Source organism: Lissotriton vulgaris, chromosome 11, assembly GCF_964263255.1.
Source record: "Lissotriton vulgaris chromosome 11, aLisVul1.2, whole genome shotgun sequence".
Lineage (NCBI taxonomy): Eukaryota > Metazoa > Chordata > Amphibia > Caudata > Salamandridae > Lissotriton > Lissotriton vulgaris.
In genome coordinates, this window is record NC_141699.1 from 1,005,196,122 (window position 1) to 1,005,212,983 (window position 16,862).

Genomic DNA, 16,862 nt, shown 5'->3' on the forward strand with positions numbered 1-16,862 from the left:
TGTGTTATCATTAACAACATATTGGCTCCAACTTAGGGTTCCACTGTGGGTTGGCCCTAATCATGGCTTTGAGAGCCACAAGCACTTTCTTCAAGTCAATAGTTCTCAAGATTTTAGAGTGCCAATCATCGGATGCCGTTCTCAAAGCAGGCCCATTGTTATTACCCAATCGTTAGTGCCATCTTAAAAACAACAGTAAGTTCCACAGTGGTCCAGTTCTAATCATAGCTAAATGAAGCACAAGCATTATGCCAGAACAATACATCCTAAGGCTAAAATGTGCCAGACCTCTTTTACCGTTATCCAAACAGGTCTTTTCATATTGTTCAATCATTAACCTGTCACACTTCAAACATCATGATCACTGTAACCTATCCAAACGTTCCAAAATTCAAAGCCACCAATCTGAGCTCTGTGCAGTAGGAGCATACTCTGGAGCTGATACGAGAACTTTTGTGTTCGGGAGCTGCGCCAACTTAGTTCCTCACACTCAGACGGTGCATTCCAGAAGTGTCCTACCTTCATAGATGTTCATTGCGCTCTAATTGACCACCATATCGCTATCAGGTACTCTGTGTGTCCAAAGTATTGTGTACACTCAATACATCTTATACTTTTGTAGGGTCAACCTTCTGTTGTCAACATCAAGACAGTTCATTTCAACTTACCCAATCGCAAATCCACAATTACAAGACCAACAGGAGATATCATAGGACTGGGGAAGCTACTTTTTCTCCGCCTGTCCGATTAAGAGACGTACTTCCATGACTATTAAGAACAATGAGCATAGTACCCGAGCATCAGCGCCTAAGACACTAGTAATGACCACCTCCATCCCTTCCATAGGAAAACATGTATATAATCTCCAAAACAGGCAGTACTGTTGCATGTTACAGCACAACAATTTGTAAATGCGAAAGGAATACCCAGATCCAATCTCTCAATACAATCATGTCATCAGATGTCCCATAACCAGCTGCCAGACTTATTTTTTTTTTTTAAACGTCATCAACCATGTCAGTATATCTAGACAATATGATGTCCGATCTGCATAAGGGTATCTTAATATTGTAAAACAACAAACCGAACAGCACCTTTACATTTTCTGTAGTTAGCTCCACTATACCCAGTGCATTAACCCAACCTCTGTATGCCATCCTGAGGCATTCAAACATATTTAGGCTCTGTAACTGGTAAAAGAGACAGTGCCAGTCTATGGGAAACTGTATCTAGTAGGCAGAGCCTTCATAAACATAATGTAACTCACTTTCTGAGTTAAGTCTCTTCACAAATGTCCTTAGTTTGTTAATCCATCTTGCCTCCATTTGGCGAAGCTTTAATTCCATGTCAACCCTGTGAGCCCTCCGCCGACTCCCCGCCCCCTGTGAGTCCTCAATTTTCTGTGAAATTTAAAATCTACATTGCCTCAATGACAATATTTTTTTTTCTAAGGGTGACCTGGCTGGTAACTCCCCTACGATGTTCTTGTATCCTTAGTTTCAGAGTTACTTCCTTTATAGACCTTTGAACACTTACAAATGTTGGCATAGATCACAAATACACTATTGCAACTGATGAACTGTTGTACATGATACGTTTTGCCAGTATTGTATCTAAAATATTTTACTTTATTGAGACCATATTGGCAGACACTACACCCACTACAAGTATAAAATCCTTTAGGTGGATCCGGCAACCAGTTCCCTCTGTTTCATTCAGTCGGTTCTAAGTAGTTTCTTCTCATCACATTGTCCTTACTGTTTGACCTCTTCTATAGGTAATAGTAGGTTTTGCTGAGATTACATTAGTCAAACCAGGTACACCCATTAGAAGAGACCAACTTTTTTGTGGTCCTGGTTGTAAGTCATGACTAGTGCTAGTCCATCATCATGTCTTTTTAGCTTCGGTTTCTGCACAAGAGTGAGGCTTCTATCAACGTTTCGAATCCTTTTCTCTGCTCCATTAAGTAAAGTGTGGTTATACCCTGTACATTCAATCTGTTTCTTAAATCTCCCATGCACTCATCAAAATCTTGATCCTGACTCCAGTTTCTGCGCAATCTGGTCATCTCACCAGAAGGGATTCCACAAATTACTGAAAAAGGAGGCAGACTCTCTGCCCTCAAAATATTGTTAGTAGTTGTCTCCCTGCAGTACAGTCTACTCTGTATGGTGTCACCCCTACAAACAATTGTACATCCAGAAAGTTTATCTTTTTTGGGTTATGGCACATCGTGAATCGTACATTATACACATTTTAATTGAGGTACCCTACATATTCATTCAAATGCTCACTGATACCGGGCCAAATGGTCAGCACATAATTGACTAAATATTGTCTTACCCTCATCCATCATCAAATCTCTCGCTGTGAAAGTTCACTGACCCCCTACTCACTATTGCCAGTTCCTCTTTCACTCAAGTCATCTTCCCAGAAACTCTCAAGACCTGCCAGATCCTCCCACTCCTAAAGAAACTTATACTAGATCCCAATGACCTTGCCAACTTCTGCACCATCCATCACTCACCTACTCTTTATCGTCAAGATCATTGAATAAGCAGTCTATGCTGAACTCCAGGATCGAATCAGTATTAACCATCTCTTGTACAACTACCACTCTGGCTTCAGATAATGTTGCTGCTTGGAGACACCTTTATTACACATTGTAGACAATGTCATCCTGACCCCAGATCAAGATGACCACTGGCTCCTTATAATGCTGGACCAATTACTGCCTTTGACACAGTCGACCCTCTTACTCTCATCTACACCATGTAATATGTTCACATTAGTACATCCAGGTACTAAAAAGAACCCTAATCCATTTTACTTGTGTAGTCCCCCGGTGTTCACTGCCCCTTTACCTTCAACCCCTACATTGGAAGCCTTAGTTGGCTACTCCGAAATAACAGCATAAGGATTCACCAATATGTTGATTATACACAACTGTGCCAGAAGGTCTCCCTGCTGCAGACATCCAACTCCTCAAATAAAGACTCCAGACAAAAGTGCCTACCTGAAGCTAAACCCAACCAACACAGAATTCCTGTTATTTGTCAAGAACAACAAGCAAAAGATAGTTCAAACAAGGTTCAGTGACAAGAAGCAACTTTCAACAAATGCCAAGTCACTTGAACACACCAGGGACACAAACCGAACCCTCAAGGAACAAATTGCCAAAAAACAAAAACTGCCTGGCACCCGCTCTCTCTTCTAAAGAAAGTGAAACCCTTTTGTGCAGTAGGTGACCTCGGAACTGCTGTTAAAGCCTTCGTACTCTCATATCTGGATAGTGGTAACTCGACAGGCTACCCTCCTGGACCAACTGTATCATTACAAAGTCACCACAACCAGCATCCTTGTTTATCTTGTAGATAAGCTCACCATGTCTGGTTTCGGCATTCCTGCACGCAGAACACCATTAGATTAGAAATTGTTAAAAAAAAGAAGGCAGCAGACCTTTACCATCTCTGCGACGCAGTATCTGAAAAAACAACTGATGTAATCATTACCACTACTCTAATGGTGCTCCAATTGAGAAAATAGATGAAGATGCACTTTTTTAAAGAACACCTTATCACAATGCATTAACAATCCACACACCAGCTATCTCTCATCACTCATTGACTGTATGCCTGCTTTTGACCCTGGAAAGCGCTGTGCTGCACTGCCTTTGGCTAGGTTCACACTATTTAAATACTACATACATACATTGGACTTACGCAGCCTTCTTACGTTACATATATTTTGACTTTGCTGTCTCCCTTTTTCAGCTGTCCATATATCTGTATCTCTACCAAAGACCTCAAATTTGTCTTTTATTTTGAGAACATTCCAATTGCAAGGAGAGGAGAATTTGTAAAATATATTGCAGAGAAAGCGTAAAAATGAGGAGTTGAGGAAGAATTTGAAGCAAGTCAGTTACCTGCTAAGCAGAGCCTAATGTGCAGAATAATGATTGCCATTGTTCAGTTCCCAGAGGAAGTGTCACCAGTTGATCAGTCAGTATACTCTCCTCCTAATGAGATTAGCAAGCTTCCACTTGGACTCAAAAAATTGTATCAAAATAATAACTATGTATTCCCATCAGAGTGAAATATTGTTTTCTGTAAATTGAAAGAGAAGGTGGGAAATTATGTGAGGGTCATCCCTTAGGTGGACCATACACATGTGGAAGGCTCCGCCCTTATGAAAAGTCCTGCTTCTTCTCCTGCTTTATTTCCCAGGGTGGCATACAATGGTTTATTAAATCAGAGAATATGTCACAGGCCAGCCTAAACCAGATCCAGCAATTAGCATTGTAGCAGAAAGAAGATCTAAAACCTGGCCTCTCTGTGCTCTTTCACTCCGGATGGGGATCACCATTTACTAACTGGAAGCTATGAGGGAAAAGGTTAGTACTGGAGCAGCAGCAACCTTACAGGCCAACTCATTTCTGCAGTCTGCTTGCACAGTTCAATTTACACAATTTGTTCTTACTGTGACAAACTATTACTTTGCATTATGACAAATAGTATATATGACTCTTTTAGATGCTTGGAAAGGACTCTGCAAGCTCTGTGCATATCACCGGTTAGATTTAGCTCATAAAAATTGTGCTTTCTTTTTTACTGAAGTTTTGTGGATTCCTGAACTAATCGATTTTTAGCAGACTTCTCTAACGAGTATCTCATGAGCTACAGGTGGCTCTCCAGCTGCTTTGATTAGCTGTCCTGCGTGCTGCTAAGCCTATTAAATTAGAAGCTTTTGCTTGGCGGAATTAATATATTTATACCAAAATTGCAAAATTTGTATTTATTTGAGACGAAAATGTGTGTATATTCAGAACGCATAAGATGATCTCTGGAGAAAAATGGTTGAATTTCGAAAATACTTTTAAGGCTGATACTTAATAAAGAATCTTTTTTAATGAGCAGTGGCCCAGGCAAACGGGCTATACGCCCGATTGCAATAGACGGCCATAGGATGACTGCGGTAAAATCCTTTGTATATTTGGGTTTGGCCTTTGCTGCGAACAACTCCTGGAGCACTTATCTCGCTCCAGGAGCAAGTTCTCAAAGGCCAATAACTCGATTTTAAGCATCACTCGCCCTAAGACAATGGGTGCAGTATTAGCTGTCCAAAGGATCTATAAACATCAGTGTACCCCGGTAGCCACCTATGGTGCTGAGATATGGGGACGGCCAGCTGCTCTGGTATACAGCAGGAGGAGAATAGATTCTGCAGAAAAATACTGAATGTCCCTATTTCAACCTCCCATTACATATCTCATAAAGAGCTCAATATTAATTTTATTTCTGATTTTATCAGGGCTCGTCCAGCACTTATGTGGATTGCTGTATGGAAGAATGAAGCAGCCACCTTGATCCAGTCAATCATTAAGGACTGCTTAGGTTGTGCTTGGGCCTAGATATCCTGTGGTTGGGTGGAGGGTTGAGAAAGTTTGCGCAGTATAAATATGGAAAGCATCTTTTGGGACCCTTCACTTGCTGCTTTAGTTGCAGAAAAGGATTTGCAGAATGCTCTGTACTCCTTATATAAGACCGAGAGTGAGGCAGTAGAGGTCAGTAAAACTACTGTGCGTAACTATATGGTCATTGAACATTATAGGCACCCACTCCACATCTATTTGTTACTACAGATGACTCGCTGGGAGACAAGTTTATTGTTCTTTTAAGGGCTGGCACAATTTGTTTTGTACTCTCCTTCCCACTTGGTTATTGTTCTAATTTAAACTCAATCCCGTGTCCGTGCGATGGGAGGAGTGAGCAATCTGTAAAGTATTTTATATTCTCCTGCAAATTTTATATCAAATATTTTAAACAGTTTTTATGCTCGTATTTTAATAAGAGAAGACCAATTAATTTAGAGGCAGCATTTGATTCCATGTTAACTTTAGATGATGAGGACCTTATTTTCCGCACTTGCACTTTCCTAAAAACAGCAGTAAGGGCACGCAGATCCATGGTTGAAGACTGAGAGTAATGTAAATAGTTTTGTTCTGTGATGATCCTAAATTTGGCACTACATCCCTTATGTTCTGTATAATGAATGTATTTAGACTATTTAACCGGTTAAAATTTTAATATGTATGTAATGCATTTTATATTGTGCTTTTATGGGTACTGTGGTACCCAAATAAAGATTGACTGACTGACTGACTGATTAATAAATCGTGTGGTGTTGGGAAACTTATATTACCATTGTGCCATGGACATTGCAGCTATGGCTGTTATCTATTACCTATGTAAAGGCAGTCTAAATTAACAGCTTACATTACTGCTGGTAACCCTGTCTGACACACTGATGTGATCACTGCTGGTAATGTTGCATAGGATAGCCACTAATATAATCTTGTTTGATGTGGTCACTAGTACAACACTAACAATATTAGTAGCTCGGGATGATGTTTATTGAATATAAGCAGCTCTTCTTACAGTAAAGGTTGCAAACCCCTGATATAGAGCTCGTGAACCCTTTACTCAATTGTTTGTGGTTGTTCCCATCATCAACACTCTATTGCTCCATGTGAGGACACATATCAGAGTAAGATAAAGCCGAAATGGCACAAATCCTCATTTGCCCATTACACTCTGATTATATGTCTGAATATCGAAGTTACACTTATTGATACTTCTATACAGTAAAGGTACATAGCCATAGAGTTACGAATAGTAAATCAAATTGAAGATGATGAGACCACCCAATATCGCCCCTAATACATGTATATGGGTAGAGGACGGAGAGATAGGTGAAGAGTTAATTCATTAGGACCTGCATAAGATGTGCCTACCCACCTAGATCATGCCGAGCAGGAAGGGTTTTAGGAGCGCAGGCGGTAAGGGGGAAGGGACGGGATGAATATACTAACAGAATGTATCGCTGGATTCATGATCTGTCGAAGTCTTGATGTACTGTGTCTGCATTCATTTTGTGTTCTGTTTTAAAACAATAAAAATATAAGATTTTTTTAAAAGAATAGTAAATCTACACTCAACTATATATACTTAACACTATTTTGATAGTTGATATTCTGAAGTCAATATTTTTGTATGTCTATACTGGAATCTCAATATTCTGATTGTACACCACCACTCTGCTTCATATTTCATTTAAGCGCTTATCTAACTTATACAAAATGGCTTGGTTAACAGTTTTTTTTTCACATTTAGACTAAAGTACTGTGTTATGACTTTACTTAAATTAGTTGGCGCTGAAAATCCCTTTGTCCACGTTACTTAGCTGTTATCAGTATATATTTCATTTATTGGTATATTCCAGAGAATGTGTGTATCTGGGTATGCAAAGGAAGCACATCCCAATTGAAAGGGTGGAGGGGAAGGAGTTTCTCAACAAGGATAAAATACTTTTCACTTGGCCATACAAAAATGTATATTTACCAATTGCCAGCTTTCTTAGACTTACAAATGCAGCTGGTGAAAATTCCTCATGCATACATTTTATGTATGTGAGTAGGCTTCAAAAACTATGACTGCCATTGATTTCCAGGAGCATTTCAGGTCTTCTTCAAGAATGCCATAAAGTGGGAAATTTACCGTAAATGCTATAATACTCTGAGAACATTTGTGGCTATTTTCCCTCTTTCGAGCCTTCCGGTGTGTATACTACCACATACTATGAGCCATCTTTAAACATAGCTAATTATCAATGTGCGTTTTATAGTAATGTTTTGACTATCCAAGAACACATTTGCACCTGAATTTGTGATTTTGGAAATGACTGGCTGGATTTTACCACTGCAGATGGGACTGAGGCTTATAGAATTTCTGTCAGAATGGTGGAATTTCCACAGTTACATATTTCACATTTGGGGCGGGTTTTCTGATGTACCAGAGTATCTCCCTGCAAAAGCAGGCAAATTCCCACATATGCATAGAATTAAGTTATTTGCTTACCCTTTGCGGGTATTTTAGTACCTTGGATATATTTCAAATGTACTCTTCTCAAGGGTGAGCACTCCTGGAAAACTGGGGCAGTCATGGTAACTAAATGCAGGGTTGTGGTAGCTGTATAGATGTTGAAAACCTGCCCCATAGATGGCAATGATCCTGCATGAACACATTTTTGTCCTTTTCCTCTCTTTCTCCTTAACGTGACGGGTTAGACAACATTCTCCTAATCGCATAAGGAAAACTACCACATGATTTTGGAAGGCTTTAGTGTGCTTTTGAAATAAAATACATTTGTATCTTTCACAAAATGCTGTCTCTGGTGTCTTGTTCTCTTTAACTGCCTTCGATTATTGGGGGTACATTTTACTATCAGTTTTAATATTTTAAAATGGTCTCAACCATTCTTTCTGCAACATATCCACTATTTTCTTTTAGTGGTGCAGAGCATCTGTCAGTGAATCAATACAGGACAAATACAAAAAGTCACAAAGATTTATACTTGAGCTAGTTTGTAGATGACCATAGCTATCCCACTTGCTATCTAATACAGTATTTACAAAGATTTCCACAAGAAAAACTGGGGGTAACTCGATCAATCTCTCAGATGCTCAGCGTATCTCGTGTTTGTCCTGTGAGTTTGCTTTAAGCCTGACTTCTGTTCTCTGACATTGGATTCTAATTTAGTAAGTCATTTGTGTTTTTTTTCTTCTTCAGGAAACGCCAGCATTGAGCTACCTAAATCTTATGTGTAATGACATTGGTCCTGATGGTGCCGAATTCATCGCACGAGCATTGCACGTAAGGATTCTTGTCCATCAGTGTTTCAGGTTTATTTACATTATTTTACATACAGTGTTTTCTGAAAGAAATTAGTATATTGAGGTGTGGAGAAATCAAATATTGACTGATCAGTGATCAGTCTTAGAATTAACCCATCAACTGCATTTGTATTTTTCTTTACCATGCTTGCAAACAAATGACATTTTTGTACCACTGTGTTTTTTATACAGGTGTGATTAGAGATGCGCAAGCTGTGTCTTACAGTGTAGAGGTGCTGTAAAGTGAAAAGCAACTTAGTGCAAAATAAAATGCAAATTCAGAGGTTACACATAAACATGGAACACTTCACAGACCCCCTCACAGATGGCAAAAGAACTGTGCTAAAGAGCCAGCCTACCAGCAAACATGTTATCTTTTAATACAGACTGCAGTCGAATTGTATTAAGTTGGGTTCATTTAGTGACCTGTTACCTTTAACCTACAGAGTTTCTACATGCTTGCTTTTTCAAAAGAGCGTGTAGTGTGCCATGCTTGCTGATATGATTGTAGGTTAAACCTATTTTTTACACTGCTCTCCCACCCAACATTGGCTTCTTTGCGCTAGGTCTCAGCTTGCGAATCAACAGGATTGGTTCTGGTGGAGTGGACTCCTCTGGAGCATTTCGTCCTTTGATCTTTAAAGAATGGTGGAAAGGCAGGGACATATATGGAGCAAACAAGTCTTACTAACAACTGCTCTCAACATATGTACATCCGGGTGTTGTTCCTAATCACAGAGAAGGATGCATGGGAGTCAGGGAAGCTGTAATATAAAGAGCTAGGCCAAGGGCTCATTACAAGTGCCTTGGAAAATCTGCTGTTATCTCTCCCTTCCCGAAGTTATCCATTATGGGGATACAGGTAACTTTAGGAGGTTACCCTAGGGGCCCCTCATAATTGAGGAATTACAAGAGGGTTCGTAAATTTCCCAGGTAATCCCACCTTTTCAATGGGTCTGGAGATTTCATCAGGTTGAAGCAGGTGCGGTGCAAGGGAGATGCTGGCAGTGAGTAGTACACTGGAACATGTTACATGCCAATCTTGGTAATGGGCTCTCCAGTGATGTGTGAGCCTCAATGGAGTGCTCTCACTTGAGTTCGACAGTTGTTCTGGCTCTGTATTTAAAATCTCAACACTAGTACTTCTCGAAAAATGTATGTCCCGGCGGCCTTTGCGAGGACTGCCATTCCCTCCACAATAACCCGCTGTTTCTGTTTCCAGGGAGACTCTGGCTCAGGTAGACACACTTGACTCCAAGTCTTGTTACGTCTACCTGCAGTAGCCAAGGGTAATTTTGAGTCGCAAAGTAGGGTTCAAGAAATCCTATCCCTTGTCACCAGTGTGCACCCGAGCAGGCCGGAGCCATGAACGTGCACATCGCCTGTCCGGGCGAGGGCACCGCTCCTGTCCCCCTTAGGCCGAAAAAGCCATGACAATAGATTTCGCCAAGGCGGGCAGCGCATGCGCTGCGTCGCTAGGCGAGACCTAAAGATAGGATGATGGCCATTCATAAAACAATAATGAGTCTGTGCTTTGCCCTCCACTTCACCCTCCATTGGGCTACCTCTCGCCAGCATACTGTTTCTCAGCCCCTTCTTTAATTAAAAACAATTGAGCCCCTGTACTTCACCCCGGGGTTTTGCTCCAAGGCATCCCTACATTTTTCCCACAGCCACCTTTATAATAACAGTGTATGTAGTACGATGCCATTTCTAAGAGGTGTAAATAACAGATTTTTAAAAATATAACAGCCCCCCGATACTCCCCCTCCCCCTGGCCTATCGTTTAACCCGTTTACCGCGGCGAGAATTTTGCCGCAGTGCGTGGGGTTCTATAATGTGGGTGGGGCCGTGTCGTACCAAGGTAGTGCTTGCGACAGCCATTGGCCGACGGCGGCAACTAACTGGTTAAAGGCCCAGTGAACGTATTCTTTTGCCTACAGTCCCTACACAAATTTACTTTATGCAAAAATGCATGCATTTGAGAAGAAACGCTGCAAGACTTCCTTAGTGCAGTGTAAATGAGCACTGTTCTCGTTATACAAGCAGACCATGTAATATAAAAAACAGTGCTGGTGTCCGCATGTTTAATTATAGCATAGGCGGCACCAGCACTTTTTGTTTATTACATTCTCCCTCCACAATTGTTAAAAAGAGCTCTGCTATTAAAAAATAAAATGTGTGTTCCGTCATTGCCTTAAAATGGAGTCCAGCTTACCCTTTAACCTTGAGGGCCCAATTCGAAAAAAAAGTCAGCAAATCTGTATGTGAGCCTTTCTCTTTCCTGCCAAGGAAAAGGAAGTTAAGACAGACCTGTGCTGGGAGAGCCCCAGACATAGATGTTTGTGGCCATTGTCAAATGTCTGTGGCAAACCACTTACTAGAAAGCCCACTGATCACCCCTTTAGTAGTAATTATGAGTGCAGAGCTCACCACACTCATGTCTGAGATCTTCCCCCTCGTAAATGGGTTTAAGCCTCGCAGAAGTCCCTTTGCGAAGGCCTGGTAGGTGTGAAAAAGGTAAGTTTGACTTTGTTTTACATAGGTTTACAACTTAATGTACCTTTGTGAATAGGCTCCTTAGCTTCTAAGGAATGGCTTTCCCACATGTGTGTGGTGAGAGGCTGGAGGATATTATATGATCTTGATCTGAAAACAAAAGTATAAAGCTGCTTCCCTGCTTGACTAGCTGACTGCTTCTCTCAGCCCTAACCCCAGTCTTCCTCGCCACATGGAGTTTGATAGGCAAACTCTTAAGATCTCGCACTCACTCCTTGGCTCCGGTCCCTTACATAGCTCTCATGGACAGCATCTGCCTTCTTCTCCATAAACCACCACTCATCTCTAAGCAAAGGTCTACTACTGCTTATCCAGCCCCTTCACTGACGTTGTGGCTCAAGATGCTAGAGAACCGTGCACCTTCTTGGGGGGGTCGATGCAGATTTTGAAGACTTCTGATCAATGGAGTTAATGTGTGCATTTAGGTTCAGATTTTTGTCAAGCATAAAGTCAGGTAAATTCTAACTTTCAATAATGGAAACATGTTGAGTGAATCAGACCAAGGCTGTGCCAGAATGGAACAATGATGGGTGGGCGGAAGGGAATATTTAAAGGAACTTCAATTTGAGTGGGTCCACTTTAAGTTGGTTAGCCATCCATGACTTGAATGCCCATGAGAATGTAAGCAAAGGCACATATCTACCTCTGCCTGAAGAGATGTGGGGTTTGGAGAGAATTTGGGACATTTGTATTGCCTGATTCTGATACTCCAGGTACGACCACACCATTTGTTTCTTGAGAATTTTGCAGAAATTGCCTGAGAGTGATTTACTGTGCCAAATGCTGCTGACAGGTCTAGAGAGTAGGCATCAGTCATCTTTGTCTACAATGCACTTTGTATACTAAAACGATCTACAGGCTCCAATCTGACCTAAAAAACAGACTGACATTTATCAAAAATGTAATAATCCGCAATAAATTGTTTGAGATGTCATCATGCAACTTTTGAGGCTCTTTATCAAGGAATCTCCTGTTTCATGCAGGGAATGTGCCCACCACTCTTATCTTTAAAAAAAAGAGGTTGTGACAACAATGTCACTTATCATTGAAATGCATAAAATGAAGAACACATCCACACAAAGTTGAATTTTTTGTTGGGTGTTCATTAGCTAAACCATATCATTTTAATTTGCTGAATTATAGCAACTGCTTGTTTAAACAAATTACTTTTGAACTCTAAGAAAATGACATCTCCAGCTTTATGGATTTCTCTCCTGATTTCTTGTACTCTGGAGTTGGTAATAATCTCCACAAGTCAGATTCTGTTGTGCCGTCTGACATAACCCACTGTCATTCTTTCTCATCCACATCTAGAAAGGCCTCTGATAAATGACAACTTTATGTTTTTATGCAGCGAAATGAGACTTTGAAATGTCTTAAGCTGACAGGGAACAAAATTGGAAATAAAGGTGGAATGCATTTTGCAGCAATGCTACAGATTAATACATCACTTGAGGAATTGGACCTTGGTGATTGTGATCTGGTGAGTAAAATATGCAAATGTACTATGGTAAGTCATTTTGAACAATAAGTGGTATGCTGTTCACATAGCGGAAAACCAGTGTCAGTCTCGTCTTTCTTTGTGTGTCTGTGGCGCGATCTGCAATCGCTCCCTGGCAGTAGGCTTTGTCTCCCAAGCAGCACAACAAACTCATCTGCCCTTACCAGATCCATAAAGCACAACACAAATCCAATGGCACAGTCCCCTGGCGAAAGCCAAATTGGCATGCCTGAGCATTAGACACGACGCAACCAAGCAGTAAGGCTGGCATATTTTCTGTCGTGCCCCAGGACTTGCCGCCTACAAGTGCAGCTGATGCATCGGTGGCCCAAGGCTGTGGTGGGGCCAGCTTTAGTGCTCCCCATCCATGAACATGTGTCTGGAGTAGATCCTGGAAGTGATGGCCAACTTGAGTCTCTGACAGCAGGAAACTGAATGAGTTGCCCAAGACCTTGTAGAGCCACGACCTTTCAGAGACCGTGGAGATAGTCAAGAGGGACGTGGACCTCCACCATAAGCCAGGACACTGGAGGTCCAGTTGCAGGCATGCACGGTAGCATCTGCCCAGCCTGTCCATGCCTTAGAAGTGCTCAATGTCCACCTCTATACCTCTGTGTGGAATCTCAAGGGTGTGTGCCTTAGGCTTGACATGTTGGACACTCCCAAGCATGTATAGGGGCCTTGCCCTTTTCCTGTAACGCATGTAACCTTGTAGAGTACTTCATTGGTGAATGAACTATTTATAGGAGAGCAGATGTCAGGCTGTTGCATTCAACTGGAGCAGATATGGAGGGTGGAAAGAATTACAGGTGGAGATCTGAAGCTGGAGACAGGTAACCATGGCAGATGGTGTAGGCTCCCCATCACCCTACAGTTGCAGTAAGAACCCAGTCGCTTGGATTAATAGCAGCGTGGAATCTTGGTTATTTCCCCAATTTTTCCATTAAGGCCAAACCTGTAAAAAATGGTAAATTCTGGGTTATGTCACAAAAATGTAAACATTGTAAGTTCTGGGTTATGTCACAAAAATGTGTTTTATGCATATTCATCCATTTGGCTAAAAGTAAGGGTGTAGGCACAAAGGTAGCATTTTCAACAGAAGTACTATATGTATTTTTACTTTAGAGCAAAAGCTGCTGAACGAAATTAAACAAATGTTATGACATAAGGATCTTCCTTGTAGTGGTTTGGAGTAAATTTATTCTGTAATGTTTGAGACATTTGCATTACAAAAATATGTCTAGTGTCCTTTGAAGCATGGAATGATTACCATCTAATCCGTTAATTTGAGGTCTGACCACAATTACGTGATGCAAGGCTCTGAGCCCGCTTGGGATGAAAACGTTTTAGAATTGGGATAAGGCGGAGGAGAATGTATCCCAGGATTCCATGGAGACTACAGAAAAGTGCAGAAGGGGCATATACTGTCCACATATTGTTAAAAAATAGTTTTCAGCACTAAGTCTTCAGACTGTACTGGGGTCCACAGATCTCTGGGTCTACTGAGTACGATAAACATTGCAAAACTTAAAATTGTGGGGCATATTACCAAGAGCCTTATCGCCGCTTTAGCAGGAATTTTTCCCACTAAAGCGGCGATAATTTCATCGCTCTATTACCTAGCTGTCGCTAACACCAGTTAGCGACAGCTAGTAGGAGATAGCGATCATCTTGGGGCCCACTTTGCATGTCAGCGATAATCATCGCTAATGACATGCAAAGTGGGCGTGCCAAGATGTTAGCGACTGGAAACATTTGCTAACATCGCTATCTCCTATTACCTACTTTTGGAAATATTTGCGCTAAGCTCGAATATCTCCAAAAGCTAACGCCTACCCAGAGCAGTTCTTAGCCATGTTATCCAATGGGAGGTGGATAACATGGCTAAGAGCATTAGCTCGGTAATGCATGAATATCACTGACTTTTCAGCGATATTCATGCATTTCGGCCGATTTTTATCGCTTAGGAGATAAACCTTGATAATAGCAAGGTTTCTAAGCGCTAAAAATAGGCAAAGCACGGCGATAAAATTATAGTCGCTAACCAAGCTTAGCGATAATTATCGCTTATTCTTAGTAATATGCCCTTGTGATCCCTTTGCAGACTCCAATCTCAGTTTACAGGGCCAGAAGTAGTGAGGGCCTACATATCTACACAAGTACTGGAGGCCATTTGACATCAGTAATATACTACAGTATCCAACAGAGATACAGTTGAGTAACCAACGACAGCCTCAAGGCCCAGATTAAAAGCCTCACATGTATTAATTAGACACCGCTATAGCTTAAGTAGACAGAGCACTATCTGTACCAGAATAAACCATTTTTTAACTGCCACTTGGGAATTTAAGGTGGAGGTGTTTATGCAAATAGTCTGCTAAAATCCATGGTGGTAAGGACATAATGAGGAAAAGCCCCTGCGGTGGGCGATGATGTGAAATATTGACTTTGGTGGAGGCAATAAATCCCCAGTGGAGGAATTACCACAACATAATTATCACCACCATTTTGTAGTATGCCAGTGGTACTACATCGTTGATTATTCTAACTGAAATTGTATTGACCGAAGATCTATCATATCTGCCAAAAATCACAGATTTTCCTTTACAGCAAATACCTAAATCAGGTTCCAAGTGTAAATGGAAGGGCTGAGCCGGACTTTGAGGCAACCGACCTAACGCATGTCACAGGTTAGGCTTCCTGGGAAAGGTTAACTTCACGATACTTGTGGTGCAGTGCATTCTCGGTGGTTCTACAGAATCTGGGATGCCTAGGGCCTCAGAGCAGGCACCGACACAAGTGAGCTTCTGGTCAAAGTCTTTACATAGGTTAGGTCTGGTGTTCCACAGTGCTATCGTGTGGCAATGCCTTGAACGTTGGACACCTCCAACTTGGCGCTCTTCTCCACTTTTGGGTGGGTGAGTGCCTTGAGTAAGTAGGGAGAAGATATTCAGGAGCTTTTAACCTGGTTTGGATCTGATGTGAAGAGACAATTACTTATGTCTTTGTGTCACAGCAGCTTCCTTGAGGATTGAACAGGATTCCCAACAGACCGCCATCCCATGGCTGGCAAGGGTGTTGCAAAGGATGAGGTCATATTGGCACAGAAAGAGTCCCTTCTGAGATTATAAATACTTGTGGACACAATGTAAGACAATGGAGTCTGTTTTGTTAAATGTTACTTACATATGTTTTGTTTTTATTTTCAGCATACACAAAGTTTGATAGCATTGGCAACAGTCCTAAATCACAACAGAACAATCAAATCTCTAAATGTAAACCGGCCTATTCTGTACAGCTTACAGGTATGTATGTACCTTTTATATATTTGTCTTCTGAGTAACAAAATACCCACAGTCAATGGAACACTAGGCTTGCTGGCTTGTAAATCATTTTCCTATTCAGTATAATTCAACGGGGAAAGGCTGCTTGCCTGTTCTGACAATCCGTTCATATTCAAGACTCCAATCCAAAAGCAGTAGAAAGTACCCTTTAAACAAGCATTGTTAAAGCCAACAGGTCTAACTTTAGTGCTAACACTCTTAAACCTAGACATGCAATAATGCTGTTTGCCTGCACTTGCATGTAAAAACCAGACGCAGACAAACTTGGGAACGCTGATCAACTCCTGTCTTGAGAATACTGAAAACCAACAGGATGCGTCCCAAAGACTTACAAGAGCATCTAGCTCCCCATGCAGAACACACACCAGAATCCTGTAGAAAGCACCTTCCTATAGAATATAGATGAAGCATGTCTGGGAAAACACCTAATGGAAGCAAATATCTTCCCAAGGAACTCACATACCTACTGTTGAGCCTGTTATACGAAGATATATAGAGAGGGATGTAGGGGGAACAGCTATTAGGGAGTTAAGATATGGGGTGATAATACAATCAGGGTACATGGAGAATAGCTGGAGAGAAAGAGAGGGGGTAAAGTTACAGCAGGGAGGGATGAGAGAGTACTGACAGCAGCTAGGAGGGGAGAGAGAGTGAGGCAAGAAAACCACTGGGAGTTTTTGCAGATGAGGTCTAGACAATGACACAGAGAGAAAGCCTATTTGAGGAG

General features: G+C 41.4%; 1 protein-coding gene across 6 annotated transcripts in view; it reads left to right on the forward strand.

Annotated features, from left to right (window-relative positions):
• LRRC34 (leucine rich repeat containing 34) overlaps positions 1–16,862 on the forward strand; it is a 327,003-nt gene that overhangs the window by 271,782 nt on the left and 38,359 nt on the right. For all 6 annotated transcript variants that reach the window (XM_086944309.1, XM_086944310.1, XM_086944306.1 and 3 more), the window contains 3 exons: positions 8,628–8,711; positions 12,645–12,773; positions 16,001–16,096. In XM_086944309.1, coding sequence (XP_086800435.1) covers positions 8,628–8,711; positions 12,645–12,773; positions 16,001–16,096 — 309 coding nt within the window. The remainder of the gene's footprint in view (positions 1–8,627; positions 8,712–12,644; positions 12,774–16,000; positions 16,097–16,862) is intronic.